The following is a 25,566-nucleotide window of genomic DNA, read 5'->3' as shown; positions in this document are numbered from 1 at the left end:
TATATACCATATTGCACAGATAATACAACAGGAGAATTGCCTGGTTAAGGGGCTGATTCCAAACCTGCCTGTCTTCAACAGAACTAGTCACTGTTCAGGGCTGTGTATAAGAGGGAAATGAGACAAAGGACATAGGGAAAAATGAGGACAGAAGGATAAAGGAACTATCCAGGAGAAATCAAAGAAAAGAAAGACATATCATAGGAAGATGGAGAACCAACTGGTGAAATGGTTACTGAATGCATGCCGCCATAGGGTATTTATCTAAATAATATTTAAAAATTATTTTAAAATTAGGAATATGTGAAAAAGGAGATATACATACTTAAGTGTACATATGTATTTGTGTGTGTGTGTGCACGTGCGCGCACGCAAATGAAACTATGCAGCAAGGCATTTAGACAGAAGGAGAAAATGATTAAGATAAATTGGACTTTGGACGACTGTATATCTAAGGCTACCCCTTCTTTAAGGGGCATACAGACAGTTTTAAGGAATATGTTGAGTAGAAGACTAAGGAATGTAAAGGAAAAACTAGTTAGGCAGCTACTGTAGCTTTAAGTCAATGAGTGAGAATTTCTGTAAGTCATATAAAAGCTTGAATTTGATCTAATATTAATAATCACATTCAACATATTCATATAAGGAAAATAAAAAACCGTTTTTTGGATTAAATGCTATAGTGTGTTGTATGAAGTAATTTATTCAGATTGCAATTTAAGGCAGGGGGAATTAGCTTTGGGAAAGAGAAATACTAATACTGCATAAATTGACAAAACAGGAGACATTCTTCAACAATGAATAATCATCAAAGAATAAAAAGTCTGTGCACTTACTTTATTAACAGCAAAGGCAGTAATGATGTCAGATTCCTTGTGAATAATCCTTGCTTTACCTCCAGGATATCCCAAGTCTGCTTCTATCTAAATGGAAGGAAAGAAAACAGAAAAATACAGTGATTTTAGTCACAGAAAAAATAGTATATGCCAATCTGTCATTTAATACTTGCATTAATTAAGAAACTTTTTAGATATTTCCTAGCCAAACGTACTATTTTACATGCTCATTGTCCCTAAAACAAAACTTATTTGACCAGGGAAATTAAAATTTTTTCCAGCTTGCCCTTCCATATATAAAAAGACAGTTGATACAACATACAACTTCATTAATTGCTTATGTTCCCAATAAATTAACACAAATGAATTAACTTTAAAGGATCAAGATATTCTAATTATTTAAAAAAGATTTATCATATTTCTTAGCATTATAGCCCTTGGAAAATATTTTATAAATATTGGAAGGCCAAAAGGTAAATGTTTTTAGGTTTTGCACACCAAAGAGGATCATTGTTGCATATTAATCGTTTTTTTTAAACAACCTTTTAAAAATATAAGGACCATTCTTGGTTTACTGCCTATAGAAGAACAGGTCAAATATGGCCAGCCGAATATAGTTTACAGACTCCTAGTCTAAAACAACTTTTAATTTATAAAAACAAAAAAACAAAGACAAAAAACCAATCTGAAACCCTGAAAGGCATAGTAATTTGCCCAGGTCAGTAGTCATTTTAATAGATGAATAAATCATAACTCAATATACTTTAGATGAGGGAAATATATCAACCTTCTTCTTACCCCAGAGAAGGTATATACAAGGCCTTTGACTGCAGAAGAGAATACTGTATAAAATCAACATTTACTAAAATAAACAGGTAAAAGGAGGGGGCAATTATTAAGAGTTAGAAATGTTAATGTAGGATATTGTTTCATCTTATTTTACTGCCTAACCTTCAATCTTTACAACGAATTAGTATAAAATAGTTCACAAATCATTCTGAAGTACAGAAGTTATTAATCTGACATAACAATGTAACAAACTTGAGGCATGTGGCTAGCTAAGTCAGTAGAGCACGCAGCTCTTGGTCTCAGGGTTGGGAGGTTGAGCAGCACATAGGGTGTAGAGATTACTTAAAAATAAAATCGTCAAAAAAAAAAAAAAGAGAATATAACAAATACAATTCCTGCAAAGTTCAGATAAAAACATCACCAATGCCTGTCTATTGTTTGACCAACAGAAGTGAGTTAGCACGATTTTTTTTAAAATGGCAAATAAGAAGCCTGTTGAATAGCAAAGTTGAGACTTAAAAACCCAAACAATCCTATGCAAACAAAACTCATGGTCACTGAATATAAAGATGCCAAATATATTCTAATCTAAAATACAATCTGATAACAAACAAACGAATTTCAGTGCTTGCCAAACATTGTGGTTGATTTCAGGGTCAACTTCTTTTCTAAGGAAACTCTTACCTCTGGCTACAAGAGGCCCATCAAATGTATATAATGTATAAATCAAATTCTGTAATTTTATGACAAAATCCCAACTCAGTCACCTATCTGCCTGCTTTCTAAAGCATACTAAGTGTCCACTACTGGATTTTGAAGCAACTGGAAAGACAGACAACAAATGATATTTGCAGGCCACAGAGGAGTATGTTATTTGCTGGTAATGGGTAGGTGGGGAGAAAAATATTCATTTTACCTGCAGAGCTTTTTCAAATTTTACATTTATGGGGAAGAAAGATTCAATAGGCATAAACTTCAAAAAAGTCTCTTCAATGTGAAAATACATTCCAGTCCTCTCATAACCTAGATTTAATAAAACATTCTTAATACTGTGGCCCCAAGATCATCTGCATGAGAATCAGCTGGAGAGAGGGGAAAAGAATGGTGTTTAGCATCTCAAAAGCTTATGCGTATTTAATTCTGAGAACAATGGCAAGTGGTAGGAAATGAGCTTGGAGACCAGGCAGGATTCAGCTTGCAGAGGGCCTCAAAAGCCTTAATAGAGTTCAGATTTTATTTTAAAGCAAGGAAGCCAGTGCAGGGTTTAGATGATTCTGGATGTTGTGAGGCAAAGTATACAGGGTGTGAGAATGGCTGCTAAATCAGTTATGAGGCTACCTCAGCAGCTACAGGGAGAGGTAAAGGGGGATTTGATTAGGGTCCTAGCAATGATGGTAGTGATGAGTGGTTGGAATTAGGATAAATTTTGCTAATGGACTGAAATTACAGTAGGAGCAAAAGAGAAAAAGCAAGGATAACTCCTAGATTTCAGTCCCGATAACTGGGTGAGTGAAGGTACCATTTAAAGAGACAAAGGTGAAGAAAAAGTAGGGATTTAGATTAAGATTAGGAGAAGAAAGAAAATTCTGTGTTTAGACATTCAGGGCAATGTAGCTATTAGATTAATAAGGCAAGTCCAGGGTTCAGGAAATGAATGGGCTAGAGAGAATTGATTTAAGAGTTATTTAAGAGCTAGCTGTGGATGAGAGTTAAACCATGAGATAACCCAAAGAGAAAAGTAAAGACAGAGAAAAGTTTAGAGAAATAAGTCCTGAGACACCCAACGTTTCCAAGAAAGGAAAAAGATAAGCCAATTCAAGATGGAAGTAATCTGGGGAAAGAAATAACTGACAGAATAAATCGATAGAACAGGGAACATTCTGACAGAACAGGAAACATAGTCCAACTATGAATACTTAATCATCAAATATGTTACAGAAACCAAGTGAAGCAAGTTTCAAGAAGGTGACTGTGGTCAACAGTATCAAAGGACACTGAAAAACTGAATTAAAGGAAGACAGAACTGACTACTGAATTTAGCATCCTGGAAGTCAAGGGTGAGTGACTTTGACTAGTAAAATTTCAGGGGAGTGGGCTGGAGATAACACTTAACTAGATTAGAGAGACATGTGATAGCGGTGAATAGGGAGGGAAGTCCATTGGGGAAGATGCACAGGGGCATTCAACTGAATCGATGATGTTTTATTTCTTAAAGTGGGTGGTTCCTCCACAGGGTTTCTGCAACATTACTCTTTAAATCTTCTTTGAGGATTTTATAGGTGATTTTATAAATGAATTTTTCTAGATAGGGGATTACAGAAATGGGGGAGTAGAACGATTCAAGGTTTTTTGGTTTTCATTTCAAAGTAAGATAATAAAATATATTTGCTTATGCTGAGAATAATCTAAGAGAAAGATAACTCTTTATCATGCAAGAGGGAGGGAGGATAACCACTGAAGCAAAGTCCTCAGGTAGATAAAGGGGAGATAGAATAAATGTACAAATGGAAGATCTGGTCTTGGACAAAAAAAGTGACAGCCTATCTAGTGTTAGAGAAGGCAGAACAAAATATCTGCATTTAAAGCAGAAGTTAGATTTGGTGGTGAGAGTATTAGTCTAAATTCCCTGCTCTTATTTTGATGGCAAAATAAGGTCACCAGTAGGAAAGAGCAAAGGAATACTGGAAGTTTGAGGAAAGAGGGCAAAAGTGGTAAGAATGGAAAAGAGAACAGGAAACAAATTTACTAGAGTAATTTATTTTGATGGTCAGGTAGTTTAATTTGGGATTTGTGGCTATAAATTTCAAGGCAAGTCCCCATGGTTTGTGCTTTTTCTTCATCCATGTTCAGCTATTTGGGTGAATATGTCACCAACTAGACCCCAAGACCTGACCTTTAAGGCCCACTTGCTTGTACTCACCCACCTCTGTCCCACATTTTTCCTTGAGCTCTTCTTTCCAGCTTCTCTCTTAAGTCAGGCAGAGAGAAAGCAAAACTGTCCTTCCAGCAACAGCGTCTGCCCTGACAAGACCTCCAGCTGGCCCAGGCCACCCAGACCAGTGTGATCTTAACTCCTGACTTCTGCCTGCACAAAGGGACCAGAGAGTGACCTCTAGAATAAGGATGACTACCTTTACCTCATTTAGTACTAAACCTCCACCCAAGGAGGAGCACACGCCTCATTTACATAACATACGATGTGTGTATAGGCATGATTCCTGAAGGCGCATGTGTGACCTTACGCCCACCTGTGCATAGGATGACCAGGCTTCCCCATCTAAATATGCATCCTAATCCTAAATAAAAGGAACCCAACCACCCTTGCTCAGGGAGTCACAGCTTTGGAAACCTTTGCCCATGATTTCCTTATTTGCTGCAAATAAAGTTTTCTTTGTGTGACAACTCAACCTGCAGTTTGTGACTCACCAAGGAGGGAACTCACACTGGTTTGGTTACAATGGCACAGAGTAGACAGAAAGTTGCCTTTAAACAGGTTTGGGAATTTTCAAGGCAAATACACCAGAGAGAGAAGTGCACAAAAGAGTTGAGGATTTTTGCTAAGGATTGATCATAATGATGGATCATGAAATCTAAGGTAGGAAAGGAAGGAAGTGGAAACACGATGTGGTCAGCTAAAAAAAGACAACTTGCATGTGCTATAAACATAATTTAATTTGCTAAAGGCCATACAACATAAAATCATAGTAAAAAAACATAACCCACAATGAATATGGTCTTAACGTAAAGGTTAATATAAGTTTAATATAAACCTTAATGTAAGGTTTCAGACCATGCTTTAAAATTTGATTGGGCTGGATATATGAGGAAAAAAAAAGAATCCAAATATTAGTGCTAAAAGAGATTTTAAGAGATTATGCAGATCACAAAGTAAACATAGATTTACCATAGATTCCAGCAATTCCATTTCTGGGTATATATCCAAAAGAACTGAAAGCAGAGACTTAAACAGATATGTGTGTATCAATGTTCACAGCAAAAGATGGAAACAGTCTGAATATCCATCGACAGATGAATGGCTACACAGTATGTGTGACACATACACAATGGAATATGATTTAAGATTAAAAACAAAGGAGATTCTGATACATACTACACACGATATACATACTACAAGATGGTGACCTTAAGTGAAAAAAGCCAGTCACAAAATGACAGATACTGTATGATTCCACTTAATACAGATACCCAGGGTAGTAAAATTCACAGAGACAGAGAGCAGATGGTGGTTGGTGGGCTCAGTGAGGAGGGGGGCAGAAAATGGAGAGCTACTATCTATTGGGGACAGGGTTTCAGTTTGGGAAGATGAAAAAGCTCTGGAGATGGATGGTGGTGATGGCTACACAATATGAATGAACTTAATGCCACATAACTGTATGCTTAGAACAATTAAAATGGTAAAGTTTACATGTATATTTTACCACAATTTAAACAAAGACAAATTTTATACAGGAACTGATCTAAATAATGTTCAAGTTCTGCAGGCTTCCTTTAAGAACTGAAGAGAGGACCACAACAGACTAAATCCAGGACTTCACTGCTGTTTAAATTAGAGCTAACTGCTCTAATCAACCCTAATTTTATACATTAGTAAAGAAGGTTTAAAAGGTGTAAAGAGCTCAAGGTCTCACAACAGATGTACAGAAAAATTGACTTGAGACTCTAAGTCTCAGTGGTGATTTTCAGCTACTATCACCTTCTACAGTGGGAAGCTGAGCATTTGGATTCCTTCAGCACTACAGTAATGATGTAATAAAACAAAACAGAAAGTAAAAGGAGATTTAAAGAGTATCAAAGGCATATTGCAAGGAAATGGGAAGCTTCCAAGTGAGCATAAAAGCACACCACTACCTTAAATATTAGGAAATAAAAATATTCAAGAAGTAATTTCGTTTTCAAAACCGAAGCAGAAAAATGAAAGGTGACATCACCATAGATTTCACTGTGTTAAAAAAAAAAGGGGGAACATTATAAATAACTTCATACCTATAAATCTGACACGTGAAGCAGATAAATTTCTTCGTTCTTAAAATTTTACGTATTATTTATTTTAGAGAGGGACAGAGGCAGGAAGGGCAGAGGGAGAGAGAGAATCACAGACAGGCTCCACACCCAGCGCAGAGGCTGATACAGGGCTCCATCTCACAATCCTGAGATCATAACCTAAGCCAAAATCAAGAGTTGGACACTTAACCAACAGAGCCACCCAGGTGCCCTAGACAGACAAATTTCTTTAAAGACATGGACTACTAATGCTCACTCAAGAAGAAATAAATAACCTGACTCGCCCTATATCTGTTAAAGAAACTGAATTTGTAGATAAAAAACTCCAAGCCCAGATGGTTTCTCTGGTGAATTCTACCAAACACTTAAGTAAGAAATAATAGTAATTCTACACAAAGTTTTCTGAAAAATTAAAGAGAATATTTCCCAACTCACCTATGAATCCAGCTTTAGTTTAAAAACAAAAAAAGAACCCCAAAACATTAAGAAAACCATTAACCAATATTCCTCATCAACATAAATGCAAAAATTCTTAACAGATCTACCAATACATAAAAAAGATAACAAACACATTATGACCAAATGAAGATTAGTCAGACAATGAAAGGCTGGTTTAACATAAACTAATCCATTAACCTATTTAGCTGTATTAACAGACTAAAATAAGAACCATATGAACATCTCAACAGTAGCCAAAAAACCCCCCAAAAAACAAAAAACAAAAATGTGACAAAATCCAACATCTATTACTGATTAAAAACTTTCAACAAGCTAAGAACAGAAAATCTTCCTCAACCTTATAAAGGATATCTGAAACAACACTATAGATAACAGCATACTTAATGATCAGGAACAAAATAAAAATGTCTGCTTTTACCACTTCTATTCAATATTGGACTGGAAGTTCTAGTCAGCGCAGTGAGACAGTGGGAGATTAGTATAAAGATAAATAGATCAATGGTCCAAAACAGAATCTAGGACACATACATATTAATTGGTTTTTTTAAAAGGAGGAAAAGCAATTCAGTGGAGGAAAAGATAATCTAATCTTTGCAGAAAAGAGTGATAAATAACTGATACACATATTATAAAAAATAATTGCAACCCATACTTCGTGCCATATAAAAAAATGACTTAAAAATTTTTTTGTAGGATTTAAACAATGCCTTTGGGTTGTGATTTCTTTGTAGAGCAGAGCTTTCGATTTCTTTTTCACTGGGAAGTTGCAGTAACGGAAGTAATTTCACTAATTGTAAAACTAAAACTAGAGCAAAGCAGGAGAAAATCTTTGTGACTTTTAAGTCAGGCAAAGATTTCTTATATATGACACCAAAAAGAATGTCCATACACAGAACAAATTTTGATGAGGTCCAATGTATCCATTAAAAACTTCTCAGTTTAAAACCAATTGTAAAGGGATTAAAAAGACACACAACAGAGTAGGGAAAGCATTTGCCAATCAGCTATGACTTATATTTAAAATAAAGAACTGTTAAAACTCTATTAAGAAAACAACGCAATCAAAGAAAGACACATTTGAAAAGACACTTAAACCAAAGTTATACAAATGATAAACAAGCACATGAGAAGATGCTCAATGCAAATTAAAACCACTACACACCTACTGGAATGGCTAAAATAAAAAGGCTGAGCATGTCAGGTGTTGGTGAGGAGGTAAAGCACCTGAGATTTCAGGCATTGCTGCTGGGGGTGTAAAATGGTACCACCACCTGGGAAAATACTTGAGTGGTTTCTTAAAAAGTTAACCACACACCTACAATGTAATCTGGCCATTCCACTCCTAAGCATTTGCACAAGACAAATGAAAGCGTATGCCCATACACAGAGACTTGCGTGTGACCATTCTGAGCATTCTTATTTGAAATAGTTCTGAAATGGGAAGAGCTCAAGTGTTCACCAACACGTACAAAAATAAGCAAATTATGGGACAGTGATACAATGAATACACTTCAGCGATAAAAAGCAATGAATTACTAAAATACCCAATATGGAGGAATCTCACAATAATTATGCTGGGGGAAAAGAAGGTATATTATATGATTCCATTTACATAAAATTCCAGAAAATGCAAACTAATCTATAACATGAGGAAGCAGATTGGTAGCTACCTGTAGAGGAAGAGGGCAGAGGTGGGAGGAAATCAGGAAGAAGGAAATTAAAGTTTTGGGGGTGATGACTATATTCATTTTCTCAATTGTGGTGATGGCTTAACCATATGTGTATACATATGCCAAGATCAGTCAAACTACACTTTAATAAATATGTGCAGTTGTTTTAACTCAGGTATACCTAACCAACCTGTTTAAAACAAAACTGTAGCAGACACTTGGAAAATTCTGTTCAAAAATGGTTATGATGTTAACTTACCAAACAGAATGACTACCTTTTAAAGTAGTGTGATTACTATAGAAATACCACATTCTGATTATTAACATTTTATAAATAGTGTGAAAAGAAAAATCTTTGGATGAGAATTCATGATAATGTATAGACTAGTAATCAATGATTACTTAGGCAAGGACTTATTGTTAACTGGTTAGAAGTTTGAACTACATTCTTTCAAAACTCCCAAAGGCCAGTAAATATTTCCAAAGTATGAACTGCATAAATTTATTTTGCCAAAGTTTGACTTATAATATACACTTGACAGCTAATCCGTCTTTTCAGTTAATTGCATAGAATTATTTTTCCTATTTTTACCAAAAGATTTTCTTGGAGAAAGAATTAACAGTGGGAATTAGTAGCCTTAAAAAAAATATCGTTCAAGAAATTTTTCCCTGAAAATTATTTTGTTGAGAGGGACTTCAAATCAGAATAAGAAACACATGAGTCAAATATCAACTTAGGGGTGCCTGGGTGGCACAGCGGTTAAGCGTCTGCCTTCGGCTCAGGGCGTGATCCTGGTGTTATGGGATCGAGCCCCACATCAGGCTTCTCCGCTATGAGCCTGTTTCTTCCTCTCCCACTCCCCCTGCTTGTGTTCCCTCTCTCGCTGGATGTCTCTATCTCTGTCGAATAAATAAATAAAATCTTAAAAAAAAAATCAACTTAATAAAAGTTATATTTGAATGTATGATCATAGAACATTTGGGAGATCGTTCATGCTTACACAAATTCCTACAATTTTTGCTCTTGATCTCAAGTGCTATGAGAAATTGCTACACACAAGGCAATGTGCTATATGCTATTTCTACCAGAAAAATAAATATTACATAACAATATTTGATGTATTTTAAGGAATTAACAGCACAGGAGAGAATGTTAACTTCAAAAGTGACACTTGCAAAAATAGACCAATACCACTATAATTCTATAATGGCTATTGTAATTACATTTTATTAAGAACTTCAGTTGTATTTACTCAGAAAAATCTGTAGCCAAAACAGGTTACATTCAACTCCCTTTAAAATTGCATTCTCTTATTAACAAAACAGAAACAATTTTTATGAATGCATATTTAAGTTGTTGAAACCAAAGAAGAGTAATTTGAGGGAACAATGATTTAACTGCATTGGAAACAAAGTACAGTTCAAAACTAAAATGCAAACAAGTTTTTCTTGTTAAAGAATGCAATTTCTAATTTCAGTTGAATGATATTTTGTACCTTATTGATGTTTGGCTCCTCCATCATAGAATTTTTGATGGTTTCACAGTTGTCCTCTAATGACTTCATCAAGAAAGAATAACCACATGACAAAGAGTAAAGACGAGATATAACATGCAAAATACTGGGGATATTTTTTTAAATTATATTTTTAACCGAATTTACTAGAAAACAACACTGGATGAGTTATTACTTTTTAAATATCATACATCTTAAAAGGAGCATGTGGGGGTAGCATGGTGAGGGGTTGGGGAAAACTTAATCCCTCAGAACTCATTAACCACCACCATAAATTTTATTTCACCTCCCAAGAAATTTTAAGCGACTTATTTTTGAAATGTTGATATTAAAGCAAAATTGAGCCCACAGTTCTTAATATTACAAATTCCAGAGCTACTGGTGCCACAGTACTCTCACCTGAAAATTAAAGTCAAATTGTTCTTCTTCATACATCCTACTATGTCTTGTCTCCATTATGGTATCTCACTCCTCAAGAAAATCTCCTGATTAGAAAATCTAGAATTCTAGGTTTCTAATTATTTCTCTTATTTAGCCAGAAATAGTCAATAAATTGCTTGAAGGCACACATCGTTCTCAAAAGGGGATATTAGCATTTGTTAAAGAAGTGGTTCAACACCTTTAGTTCTTAGAAAATGAAAGAAAACAGAAATATTAAGTAGGGGACCAAAGATGACAGCTATCAAGTATTTTTTTCTGGTTGGAAACCATTCAGATACAGTCTATTTGCAACTATCTGTACTTAATTTCAAAATAAACATAAATTGGAAAGACCTTCTATTTTAAAAATGCAGTATATAAAAAGAAAAGATCTGAGGATACACCAGGATTTTAAATTTTAACATCAGATGGAGAAAACTTCATTTTCAAACACGTAAGGAATAAAGAAGAAGCAGCGGTTTCAGAATCCTCCCATCCAAAACATAGAGCCTGTCTGGTATCTATTTCCTAAACACCTGAAAAGTCACAGTGACTTGGACTCAAACTACTTAAATACAATCATTTTATAAAAAAAGAGATGGAAGGTAATTTTGTTAATACCCAAAATAAGCTAGTCAACTGTCCAGTACAGATTAAATAATAATATACTAATTCTATGAAGTTAATATTCTGTTTAATTCCATCCAATCTATGATTCACCATATAAGTTTTTCATTTTCATATTCCCTTTATCAAAATATCACTACTTTTAAGAATATCACCATCAAGAATAAAACAATAAAAACCAGAAATTTTAAAAAAGAATAAAATAAAGCGGTAATAATTAATTTCTAGTAACTACCATTAATTATGCCAGGTTTTAAATAAGTTAGATCTACTGGTCAAAAATTGCATATTAAGGGGTATTATACTCATTTTGCAGATAAAAAGCCTAAAATTCAGAGAAAATATTTAGCTTACTAATAATTATAAAGCTTTTAGTCCAACTTCCATAAGCATGCTTTTGATTAAAATAATAACAAAAATAACTTAAGGTATCATCAAACTCCTAAGGAAACTAAAAATACAATAGCAAAGGAATTAAAAAGGTGTATTTATTCTCATTTACCTGCTACCCTTCCTTATGCATTCTGGCTTGCTCATACTACTCTCTTTCCTTAGTGATACTATTGCCTGATTCAGCTAGACTATCTAACGGTGTAATAGCTTTTTGTTTTGTTTGAGAACTATTTAATTTCCCAAATACAACGACTACATCAGCAGTGGAGAAATGTTTTTATTTTTACACCTATATTAATCAAATATGGCCATGTCTTTTAAAAAATGATTTTGTACGTGAAATTATTATGCTAACTTCCATATTCATATTACAAAAAATGATTTTGTACGTGAAATTATTATGCTAACATCCATATCAGAAAAACAAAGAAATAACAGAGTAAACATACTTTTTATATAGAATAATGCAGCAGGTGTTTATAAATTATTGTGAGAATGTTTTAACTTTTAATACATTATTTTAGGCAAAGATGTATTTAATATAAAATAAGAAACATTACCTCACCAGTAAATACACCCTAATTAATTATGTTTCTGATCCAGTACCTCTTTAATTTTATGTATCCCAAAGTCTTCTTGAACTGTTTGATGGTAATTCATATACTTGATATTTAAGATACATTTTACATAAGGTAAAATAAAAATACTTCATTTGTCTTATATCTATTTTATCTATTGTTAGCTTAGTTTTCAATGTTATGCTAAGGTGCATACATCAGAAGTTTTCTAAGTTAGCCAAAAATTATGTCTGTTTCCTGGCTTGGCTAATTCAAATATACAATCTGGCAAAAACTAAATAATAGTGCACACAGTTGCCTCTTATAAAACAGTGTTTAAACCGAGAGGCAATGAGATCTGCGTAATTTTTCCTTTTTTTCATTAAGGTTATATGCCATCTTGCTTTTTGCTAACTTGTCTATTAAGAAGCTATTCTGATGCATAAACTAGTTGCATCACTAAGCTGCACACGTGAAACTAATGTAACATTGTATGTCGAATGTCTCAAAAAATTTTTTTAAAAAAGAATGAAATCAGGAAAAAGAAGCCATTCTATTTCCTTACTTCTCCAAGTGAAATACTTCTTGTTTTCCCTCCCACTTCAAAAACCATACAAGGCTTGCTTTAAGCCTAGTTCAATGCTTCTCAAAATGTGATCCACAGACCAGCTGCCGGTCTTGAAACTCTTTTGTTACCAGTCCATGAGACATAAGGAATTAGTACCATCACTAAGTCCACTACTGAGTTTACCAATATCTTCTAATTGCAATACTGTCACAACAAAAGAAGTATTATGTTAATATGAGAAAAATGGTCAGTATAAGGATAATATCAAAGTATAATCAACTAGAGTATACTTATAAATTGTGTTTATAAAATTTCATTAAGAAGCATAATCAAAAGAATAAAGAGAAAATGTACATATTTGAAATGTTCTCAGTACACCAACCTAGTTTCAACTAAACTTCTAAGATAAACTTCTTTTAATTATCATGAAAATCATGGGAAATTTCTACTTTGTCTCCTAACTAGGCAATCATGACAACTCAAAGCACAGCAAACAAGATGTTGAATCTTCACTCAAACAATATTTTTTTTGGGGAAAAAAAAAAGTTCCAAATACATCTGAATTAGTTACTTTAAATTAACTTGATTTAGGAAAATACTCTCTCTTTCTCCTTTTCAATCACTTTTTCTATCTACTAACTGCATAATAAACGTTTATGATACAAAAGTGAGTTTTTTTAAGTCTGTAAAATGCAACTTATTTTTTATGATTACATAATACAAAAGACTTCAGTAATAATAGAGTAAAAAGGTTTTAACTTATACAGACCTCATTTAGACATCTTTTCTTTGTGAATATATTTCTGATAAAGGTTTCCTGAATTTCTTCCTGCTTCACCAGGTACTGCCAAAGTCTCTTCACAGACAGAGCCAGATGGTGTTTGGATCTACAGAGACAGGATATTTAATTATACACTTTGGAGATTTCTGATTAACTTGACCACATTTCCTTGGTGCTCTATGAATGTTTATAATAACAAATTAATTGGAATCAGACCGACCATATCACTGAGAACAGCAGTCTACAAACTTTTTCTTAAAAAAACAAGATAGTAAATATTTTAAGCTTTGTGGGTTATCTTTCGACCACTCAACTCAGTCACTGATAGGAAAGCACCCATAGGAAATATGAAAATGAAAGGGTATGGCTGTGATCCAATAAAACTTTATTTACATTGTAGGAGGATGGGTGGATATGGCTTCACGGCTGCAGTTTGCTGACCCCTAGAAACATAGTATCTACCAAAACAGATCTCTCCTAGAAGAGACCTAGAAGCAGAGATACTCACAGGGTCTGTGAACACACACCAGTCCATGAACTCTGTTACTGATGCTCACTAAGGTAAGAACGTGTGAAATAATGTAAATCAACTATGTCATTAAGCCACTAAGTACACTGTTTATTAATTCGGTTAACACTTTGTAGCAAGAATTTATTGATGAAGCAAGCGCTGTATTGATTTACCTTTTGGTGCAAATGCTTCATCTCCTTCCTCATGGACGGTAAAACAGCTTGCTAACTAAATATTTTGAACAGCACTCTTCCAGAGTGGGCGGAAGTAAACTATGGCCCACAGGTCAAATTCAGCCTGCCTTTCATTTTCGGAAATAAAGTTTACTGGATCACAGCCATGTCCATTTGTTTACTTATTGTCTATGGTTGCTTTCACTCTACAATGACAGTTTAATAGCAGCAACAAGGATTATAGGGTACGCAAAGCCTAAAATATTTACTATCTGGACCTTTGCAGGAAATGTTTGCTAAGCCTACAATATACATCAAACAAAGACACAGATATGAGCCAAGAACCACAAAGGAAACACAGAAGGCCTAAAAAAAATTTTTTAAAGTACTAATTGATAACATTCTGATTTATTAAAAGTCTGACTTAAAAACAGTATCCACAGGACAACCTACTTAAAAGGAGTGTTTGTAGGTTCCAGCAAAGCCTTGTGGCGGAGAATAGCAGGACCTGCAGACAAGCTCTCTTCAGAGGTATGACTTGCAATGTAGTTTTGAGGTGGCCCACCATGGATTTCGAGTCGTCGGAGAAGAACTTGCTCCCAACACTGAAGAGTTTTTAGAACTGCATGACAAAGTGGTGAACTAACTGGAAGCTCTAAAAAGAGAAAATAAACAAGACCCACGTTTGTCTTCTTCAGTAAAATGCTACAGTCGAGGGTAAGAATGACTGAGACAGACATTTTGGCAGAGGAGATGTGCAAGAGAGGTGGGGAGAGACCTCCAGAGGATTAAAAAAAAAAAAAAAAGATATAATAAATCTCTATTTCAACATAATTAGGTGTCCCAGAGCAATAGAAAAAAGTAATCTGAGTTGAAATTATATCACACTTTTACTACTACAACTTGGAATAATATTTATGACTTGTGATATAAAGTACTGCTATATCAATTACTGCTTTTTGCTTTAATTTCACATGAAAAATTATGCCCGAATATTATGAAAATATGTTGGAGGGGAAAAATAATTGCTTTAAATCTTTGCATCAGCCCAATTTTTATACAGTATGTAACTAAGATTTATTTAGAAAATTAAGATACACAAAAGTTAAAAAAAAAGAAGTTAAATAATACTTAACCATGAAATTCAGCTCTTTCTAGTTCTGTATACTTTCATTCTCCTGATCCTCACTCCACTCTCAACTTTTAGCTATTCTTGCTGTTCACCTCCAAAAAATCGAAATAATATGCCTATCTTGTGAGTTCTGGATTTTTCCATTTTAGAATGATGTACTCATTTATTACTATGGAATATGAGAATTAACTACTCTCTCCATCATTCCAATGTAGTCATATAAATAATTTTTGGTTAAATTTTTGGTTAAAAATACTCTGTTATTTATAACTATAAATATAGATCACAGCTGGACCATGTGGTATACTATCATACCTCTTTCTTTCTGTACAATCTTTTCTTTCCCTGGAGTTAATAATCACTAAGTTTCTAAGTTTGCTTAGTTTTCTATGTGTCTACTGCTATTAAATCCCCCAACACCTCCAACTAGAGGTCTCAATACAATCAATCACGTCAGGTTCAGATCCCCTGCTTTCTTGGACACTGTCCTCCTAACGGCACCTAACAACATGATAGACACATTTACAGATGGCCGGTCTGGTTAAAAGAAACCTACCTTCTACAACAGGAAGTTACTAAAGTTTTTCTCGACTATTTGAAAAAAAAAAACAAAACAAAACAGTAATTCAAAAGCAATGGGAATAATTATTAGTTCATGTTAAGATATTTATTACCTGCAAGATCATGACCTGCAAAGGGATAGAAAGTCTTCAAATTGTTGAGCACCAACTGCACCATTGCCAAGCGCATCAATGACCAACTAAAAATAAAATAACAGTAGATCTGTTAAAAATTTACTTAGGGCTTCAGAAGAGTACACCACTCTCTAATCCAACAATTTCACTACCAAGAAACTACTCTGCAGATACACTTCCAGAAAAACAAAACAATATATACATGCAGTTACTCATGTCAGCTTTACCTATAAGAGCAAAAGAGTAGAAACAACCAATATCTGACAGAAGAGTACGAATCTTGAAGTGTTAATATGAAGTGAACTCCAGTATGTATTAATAAATAATCAAATTATAGAACATTATATATACTATGCCACCTGCTACCTTCCATGAAAGAAAGCAGAGAAAAAAGATTTTACACACCTATAAACACACTTATTTTGCAAACACACTTATTTTGCAAACACACTTCCATGAAAGAAAGCAGAGAAAAAAGATTTTACACACCTATAAACACACTTATTTTGCAAAACAGAAACTAATAAAAATGGGTATATGTAGAAGGTGTAGAGGAGAAATTCGGTGGAAGACAGAAATGTGAGACTTCCAATTTCACATTTTATATAGTTTTGCTTTTTTTTAATTAAAAAAAGAACTTTCAACTTCTCTTTTAAAGTGAAACACATTTATTTCTTAGAGTACTGGCTTTTTATTACTTTAAATTGTATATATAGAGTTTACCATCTTAACTATTTTTAAGTGTACAGTTCAGTGGCATTAAGTATATTCAACCAACACCACCATCTATTTCTAGAACTCTTTTCATCTTGCAAAACTGCACTGCCCCCATTAAGCAATAATTCCCCATTTCCCCCTTCTCTTAGACTCTGGCAATCACCATTCTACCTTCTGTCTCTATGAATTTGACTATTCTAAGCATCTCATATATGGAATTATGCACCATTGCCATGGTGTTTGTCTATTTGGGACTGGTTTATTTCACTGAGCATAATGTCCTCAGAGTTCATCCACATTGTAATATGTGTCAGAATTTCCAACCTTTTTTAGGTTGAATACTATTCCATTACATGAATATACCACATTTTGTTTATGTATTCATCTGTCAACAGATACTTGGTGTTTTTATCCCTTGACCATTATGAATAATGCTGTTATGAACATGGTTTCTACGTATACTGATCCTATTTTTTTAGTATATGTGCTGTCGAAGCAGGCACAGTTTGTACAAATATCTGTTCAAGACCCTGCTTTTAATTTCTTTGGGTATATACTCAGAAGTGAAATTGCTGGATCATATGGTAATTCTATTTTTAATTTCCTAATTACCATACGTTTTTCCATAGTGGCTGCACTATTTCTCATTCCCACCAACAGTACACAAGGGTTCCAATTTCTCCACATTCTTGCCAACACTGTTATTTTCTGTTTTTTTGGATAGTAGTCATTTTAAGGGGTATGGAGTGATCTCTCATTGTCATTTCAATTAGCATTTCCCTAATGATAAATGACAGCATCTTTTCTTGTGCTTATTGGCCATTTGTGTATCTTCTTTGGAAAAATATCTACTCAAGTCATTTGCCTGCTTTTTTAATTGGGTTGTTTGGTTTCTGTTGTTATTAAGTTACAGGGTTTGAATGACTTTTGAGACACGTAAATATTTTAGTATATTCAAAAAACAAAATTGGGTCAACAGGAAAAAACCAATATACTAGTAAGTAAAAATCTCTTAATAATTCTTCCTTTCAACAATGAGTATTTCGTTTTTGTTAATATACTACTTATTTCCTGTGGAAAATTTCTATTTTTCTATCAAACCATTAACATACAGTGTTTTAATAAAATATATACACCTTTCAGAGACATACGACATATCAAGAGGGACAAGATAATATCCTGTTACTCCTGCTTGTAAGGATAAAGCAGCATGGGAGCTGAGGGTGAACATTTTGAACATTTATGACTTTTATAATATGTGGAAGCCATTTTTAAGACAGTAATCATTGACATCTTAGAGTATTAGTATTATACTAAAATGATTACATTTTCTAGGCTAAAACAGTGGAGTTTGTTTATCTCAGGGAGCAAAGGGCAAGGAATAGTTAGACAGCATTTGTGAGTACCGATTCATGGGTAATAAAAAACTAACTGTAATTATTCTTAAAGAAAGGAATTTAACAATTTCATCTAAAGAAGTCTGAGTTATAATGTGTGTTATAATTCAATAAGCTATCAATTTCATACGCATTATTTTTTAAATTATGTATATAAGCCAAGATGAATTTTTAAAATGAAGCTTAAAATTAAATATTCCATACCTATATGAATTTGAATTAGAATGTTCTTGGAGATGGAAATCTGAGGCTAAAACATCATCATCGTCGTCATCACTTTCCAGACTCTCCTCTGAATCGTATTCTGCTCTACTTTGGGAAGGGGGTAGAAAAGGCTAAAATAAAAAAGTTACAGAATTTATCATTCTACTCTCTAATTTAAAACATTCAATTACAGAGTCTCATATTAGCAATTTATCCCATTTTCAGGTACTTCAATGTAAAAAAAGTAAAGTAACCAGTATTTGGCTGCTTCTTTTTTTGACATTCTATACCTTCAACATCACTTTACACAATTTTCTTATTAATTCAGCCATTCAACAAAAAAATCTATCAAGTATCAATATGTCAAAAACTATATTTGCCATAAGAATTTTTTTCTTTTAAGTACGCTCCACGCCCCAGTCTGGAGCCCAACATGGGGCTTGAACTCACAACCTTGAGATCAAGACCTGACCTCAAGAGTCGACGCTTAACCATCTGGGTGGCGCCCTCGCTATAAGGATTTTTAAGACATAAACACAGTCACTGCACTGAGAGTCACACAAAAAAACAGGCAAATAACAGAAAACTAAATAGAAATTGTATTTAGTTGTGCCATACAGAAAAGAGGACAGATGGGATTGAGAACAGTAACAAGAACTGACAGAAGCTGATCATGAAAGGCCTCTGCATAAAGTGGCACTTAAGCGAGACTGAAAGGACAAGAGGTAAGCCATAGAACAAGAGGGAAGAAAAGCATTTTAGGCTGTGGAAATCGTAGGTAGAAAGGCTTTAATGTGAAAGAGTTTGGTGTGGAAAGGAAGTGGTTTGACTGAAGCCCACTGTCGCAGGAGGATAAGTGTTGAGATGAACACTGAAGACAATGGCAGGAGACATGTGGGGCAGGGTTTTTGTAGGTCACAGTAAAGAGGGTAATGGAATGCCACCAGTGAGTTTTAAATAGAGGACAGGTATTGAGATTTCTTAAGAATATGACTATGCCCACTTCCTTATGAGAAAAAAACCTCAAATGGCAAGACCAGAAATGGAGACCTGAGTAGCCAAGTAAGGCAAGAGTTGACAGTCTGGATGAAACCGCTATAGAAATGTAAAGATGGATGGAAATTTGGATGGACACACTGTGCTTCAGCAAGGCTTGGCTTTAAACTGAACAAATTTTTCTCTTCCTCATTCTTGAAGGCCCCCCCCCTGACTTTTTTCTGTAGGAACTCAGTATCAATGTGGACATCTCACTGACTTCAGTGTGTACTCAGTCATGAGATTCGGATGGCTGGCACCTGCGCTAGTCAGAGACCATCTTGGAAGACATGATGAACAGAGCTGCCAGCTCCCACCAGATTCCTATCTAAACCACCCAGATTCTGTATTTTCCTCTAAAACCCCACAGCCTTTTACCCTATGTGGGTCTGCACTTTTGAAAGCACTGGCCGGCTACAGCTTCCTTTACCTGGCAAAGCAATAAAACTATCATTCTTCTTTATCCCCTAACTCTGTCTTTGTGTTATATTTTGGCTCCAGATCACAGAGGTTGGTTTCCAACAACATGGATGTATGTGTTAGTGAGGAATATGGAGAGAAATAACATACTGACACTATATTTTGGGGAAAGCACTGACAGATATGCCAGTAAGTATGGACAGCAAGGGACAGAGAAGAAAAAAACTATTTGTAGGTTTCTGGCTTGAGCCAGCTATTAGGATGAAGATGCCATTTACTGGTTCGAGAGAACTTTGGTTATAAAAAGAAGGTTCTGGACAAAATAAATATCAAAAACCCAAATCTTGAAGAAGATCAAGATTCACAGGTCAAGTGGAAAGGGAAGAATGAAGAAAGGAGACTATGAAAGAATAAATAGTAAGGTTAGGGGAAAAAAAAACTAGAAGAGAATGGCATTAAGGGAACAAGACAAAAAAGCATTTTCAAGGAGGAAATGGTCCCATGTGTTGAATAATGCTAAGAGTTCAAATGAGATGATGATAAAAAAGTTTCAGTTATATGTGACAACATGGATGCCCCGTGAATCTCAACAGCAGCTTCAGTGGGGTTGCTGTGTCAGAAGTCACACAGTGGGTAACTATGAAAGAGACCTAAGGTAACAGGAAAAAAATGTGTATATAGTTTTAAAAAGCGGAATGATAACAGGAAGCAGAGAAATGGAGTAATAGCTGGAAAAAGTTCCGGGATCGAAGCAGGATTTGGAATGACAGACAGTAGAGCACACTTCTGTCCTGATGGGAAGCAGTCAACAGGGATGAGAGTCAAGAGTAGAGAAGAAAAGCACAATTGGGATTCAGAACAGAATTGAAGTCTCTGATAGGAAGGACTCTTCCTCCTTAATAACAGGAGGAATGAGAAAGATGGGAACAAATGTTACAGCTTCATGACAGGATGGTTAGAGTCTTGTGTGATTCTATGTTTTAATGCCTTATAACTTACAGTTAAGAGTGAAGATGGAAGACGAGATATGGGAAATCTGAAGTTATAAAATCTTTGGTGTAGGAAAGCCCAGTGAAGATACATAGGAGGGATGGGAGAACTCTGAAAGAGCTGAGAGAGAAGCTCGTAAGTCCTTCACCAGAAAGCAAAAGTAAAACTGCACAAAGTTGTAAAAAAGAACCATTTAAAGATACTGGAAATTCATCAATGCATACAACACACAGAGAAGCACTTACTCAAGAAAAATCTACTGGAATCTCTGGAGAAACAGTGAGAACCTGGCATTTTGGTCGGGGCATTGCTACCCCACCCCCGCCGCTCTGTGCTGCAGCTGTTCTACCGGAGGCAGCAGGGCAGTCCACGAGCACCAAGAACTCTGCTGCATGGCCAGAGGCGGCTGACTGGAGTAAAAGTCCCAGGCCCGGTGGCACTGTCAAAAACAGAGATCTCAGTACCAAACACCAAGGAAAGGCTAAGCTCTCAACTAGCCTGAGGCTGTGATATGAATTGGGACAACAGCAGATCAGCCAGAAATTGAACAAGATCCAGGAACAAGAGAGTTAAAGAAGGCCTTCCTGATCACGAATCCTCTATCAATGAAAACTGTGCTTCAAAAATGAAGATGACATAAAGATATTCCCATATCAATAAGAGGCTCAACAAACATTTGTTGAATAAATGAATGACTCTGCAAAAGGCAATGAGGAACAAGGAAAGACAGATACCTGTCTTTACCCCAAGTATATAGGATACAAGAAAAATAAAAGCTATTGCTTAACATGCATAAAGGATTGGTGTCAGCAGCAAATAGATAGGTATCAAATAATAGAAGAAAATAAGAAGAACATCCACAAGTTGAGAATGTGAAAGATGTGGCTGATCACAGAAGCAGAAGATACAAACAGGCCATTTTTGCTTTGCGTAGTAGCACAGGAACATGAAAACGACCATGCAAGCTGAAACCCTTGTAAAGTAATCTTAATAAACAAAGGAAAAATTACAAATATTCTGTGACTAGGAAAAATATTTTCAAAACAATAAAACTCTTATGGTTGGCAATAAATGTATAGGGAAATGAAAAAATAGTAAAAATAATATTTATTTAGCACACTGTAATCAAAATATTAGAAATATTGAGAATTTAAGTGTTTTATTTATTTTTTTAAAGATTTTTACTTATTTGAGAGAGAGAACGAACAAGTGAGAGGCAGAGGGAAAGGGAGAGGGAGAAGCAGACTCCCTGCCGAGCAGGGAGCCTGATTTGGGACTCGATCCCAGGACCTTGAGATCATGACCTGAGCTGAAGGTAGATGCTTAATCGAGTGAGCCACCCAGGTACCCCATCAAGTGTTTTATTTCTTTGTAAAAAATTTATCAAGAGTACTTCGAATAGTGCTTGCCTTCTTCTAACTCTGTAATTTAGGACAAAGCAAGCATCTTTCCTAATCCTTGGCAAACCATCATACTTGTTTCTAAGTTTGTATCAGCTTCCAACATTTTATTCTTCACACTTTCAATGCTGTGAAATATTAGCCAGAATTCCTTTAATTTCACTATCTCTAGAACATCTTCATTCCTGTGTTCCACTTTCCTTACCTCTGTTGACAAGTTAGCCTTCACTAACTCCTCTGGTTGCACATCCAGAGTCTCTCAAATGACAGCAATGTCAGTAGCCCCAATGTGAGCGATTTTTCCATAACTTTGTTTATATTTGATTTTTTTCTGTAAAAAGCATCTTTCATTTTCTATTTATATTCGATTAGCCAACATACCGCTTACATTCCATCTCAATGTCACTTACAGTGCTACCACTTGTCACTGTGTGGTTGCACTTCCTCTTTGTGAGCCAATTTCCTCTTCTGATTATTCAGTTTTGTAGAATGTCACTTGAGCTTGTCGCTTTGCTGTCTGTATACGAACTGAGTAATGGGCCCTAAATGACCAGTTGCCAAGAGACTTGGAAAGAACCGTTGTGACCGATCACTGCACATGAGGCGCATCCGCCTTTTCCACAGTGACATGTGCATGGAAGAGCCAGCGGGGAAGTTCGTACTTGAGGTAACTCCTTACAGTTAATAGACTGTTGCCGAGGGACTCGTTACTTAACTAAACAGCAGTAACTATAACGTAGTTATAGTTATATATATATACTATATACATATAGTATATATAAGAACCATGCACACCCGTCTGCAGTACAGAAAAGGAATGACAGCATGAATGACCCTGTGACCTCTAGCAGTCTGGATTCCTTAATTACCATCAAGTACATTAGCACTAAGGTGTTGACCAATTTATCTTTTCATCTAAGAACTGTATTTTGTTTAAAATATAGAAATCATAACTTATCAAAGTACTGCCTTAAAAACTGGATGGAAATGGCCAAATATTTTTGAGGGTTTTTTGTTTCGTTTTGTTATGCAGCCTGACAAAATGAAATCTTTCTAAACCAGAGTGGGAAAATACTTGGAAGCAGCAACAGTCCACTTATTCTAAACATTTTCATGTCATTTCGTTGCATAAATGTTGTTCTAGGTGGCACTTTTATTACCTTGGCTATGAAATAGTCCCAGATACTGAGCTCCGGTGGGATAAACTTCTCTTGGACTGCCAGTGACTCCTGGCTAACTACTGATGAGGAAGAGGTTGGTGGGGCAGATTCTCTGCAAGAAATTTTTGATGGCCTAAAACGTTTGTTCTGTTTCTCTCCTTCTTCCACAAGTGAAGAAACTAATAAAAACAAAATAAAGTATTATTAAAGTAAGTACTATTTCCATTGTACTAATTTCACCTATCTTTACATAAGATTTAAGGTTACAAGTAAGCAGAAACACAAAACTGAGATCATTATGACAGTAAGGTAAAAAAATAAAATAGGTACAAGTGAGACAAAAATTACTGTAAAAAGCAGTCTTTATCTCAACTTATTCTTCACTCTCTGAAAGTTAACTTTTCTATTGCATATGTGGGCAATAGGATATAGTATCTGCCTATAAATGAGTCCACAATTGAGCTAAGATCGTGAAAGAAAATTACCTACATCCCTTTACTTTGAAGAATACCATGGAAAACAGTATCTTGGGATGTTAATGTCAATTGACGGCAACAACTCACTTACGAGGTTCTTCAGTAATCCCCTGGCCTTTTATCTACATACAAAATTGAATGTTTTCACTGAAAATATAAAAAAAAATTCAAATACGTAACAAGCGAATTAAACTGACTCAGACTTTTGGAAATGGCTTGCACACATAATTTCCTGGTCAGTGGAATAACAAAGAGGGAGAAAATGCAATCTTTGTTGTTTTAACTTTTAAACACTTAATGGTTAGTATTCTCTTAATATTTTACTTTAGAGTATTATGGGCCTCAGGAAAGAAAAACAAGTTACACAAATCTATAAATAACAAATACGAAGTCATAAGATGCAAATCACCAAAACAGAACCATGGATGTTCCAAACAGAAGCTTATGTCTAATCAACAAGCGAACAACCCCACAATAAGGCACACCAATATTCTCCTTCAATGGTTCCAGTGAGAACTGACTTACCTTCCAAAGGAATGCAAATATGTGTTCTGTAATATAATTTTGTTTTCTTGTTTGAAGCTACTCAGCTTGCATAAACAGCATGCTCATGCATTATATCAAGCTACAGCCAAGCTGAGTATAACAAAGTGATTTAGTGATTTCAGGAAAAAAGGAAATTAAAATGGATAAAAATTCTAAAAGATTGCTAAGACGTGGTATGATTATTACATAACTCCCAAATGATTTTAAAAGGAACTTTCAGATTAAATGTGTAAATTTCTGCCTTTTTAAAAAAGATTTATTTATTTATTTGAGAGAGAAAGCGCATGCATGAGTGGGAGGAGGGGCAGAAGGAGAAGGACCCTGAGGACACTGCGCGGGGGTCTGACGTGGGGCTGATCTCAAGACCCTGAAAACACTCGAAACCAAGTCAGATGCTTAACTAACTGAGCCGCTCAGGTGCCCCAATTTTTTTTCTGTTTTTAAAAGCAACTGATAGTCAACAATCATATTTCTAATATATGTTGCATACATTCGTATTCATTCTAAAACTTAAACAGTGGTTCTACCAAATTCTGATCAAGTAAAAAATTCAGACTATAAGGATATTCTTTACCTTTCAAAAAAATTAATGCTGTGGTTTAAAATAAATTAATCATTTGACTTTAGCATTACTATTTTGCTTTTTTTGTTTTTAGATTAGAAGGCATATGAACATAGAAGCTTAAAGGAGCTCTGGAAAAATAAAACTTACAAACAACACTAAATGAATACATTTTTGCCAAGATAGCTATATGATAAAAAATCAGAGGGTTTTTTTTATGTTTTTTTTTTAAAGATTTATTTATTTATTTGACAGAGAGAGACAGACAGCAAGAGAGGGAACACAAGCAGGGGGAGTGGGAGAGGAAGAAGCAGGCTCCCAGCAGAGCAGGGAGCCTGATGAGGGGCTCGATCCCAGGACCCCAGGATCACGTCCTGAGCCAAAGGCAGACGCTTACCGACTGAGCCACCCAGCCGCCCCCCAAAATCAGAGTTTTAAAGCCAAAACCTAAGAATATTTTTTAAAAGGAAAAAAATTTACAAGTACAGTCAATGAACCCAGACACTGACATG

At 35.0% G+C, this 25,566-nt stretch overlaps 1 protein-coding gene across 4 annotated transcripts in view; it reads right to left on the bottom strand.

Annotated features, from left to right (window-relative positions):
* DMXL1 (Dmx like 1) overlaps positions 1-25,566 on the bottom strand; it is a 127,984-nt gene that overhangs the window by 24,556 nt on the left and 77,862 nt on the right. For 2 of the 4 annotated variants that reach the window (XM_044387346.3, XM_026507807.4), the window contains 7 exons: positions 23,471-23,649; positions 18,466-18,596; positions 16,127-16,212; positions 14,774-14,975; positions 13,625-13,742; positions 10,273-10,335; positions 837-923 (listed from right to left, as the gene is read on the bottom strand). In XM_044387346.3, coding sequence (XP_044243281.1) covers positions 837-923; positions 10,273-10,335; positions 13,625-13,742; positions 14,774-14,975; positions 16,127-16,212; positions 18,466-18,596; positions 23,471-23,649 — 866 coding nt within the window. The remainder of the gene's footprint in view (positions 1-836; positions 924-10,272; positions 10,336-13,624; positions 13,743-14,773; positions 14,976-16,126; positions 16,213-18,465; positions 18,597-23,470; positions 23,650-25,566) is intronic. The other 2 variants (XM_026507808.4, XM_044387347.3) reach the window with 1 other exon arrangement.

The sequence above is a fragment of the Ursus arctos genome, unplaced genomic scaffold, assembly GCF_023065955.2.
Source record: "Ursus arctos isolate Adak ecotype North America unplaced genomic scaffold, UrsArc2.0 scaffold_5, whole genome shotgun sequence".
Lineage (NCBI taxonomy): Eukaryota > Metazoa > Chordata > Mammalia > Carnivora > Ursidae > Ursus > Ursus arctos.
This window is presented reverse-complemented; position numbering and strand designations above follow the sequence as displayed.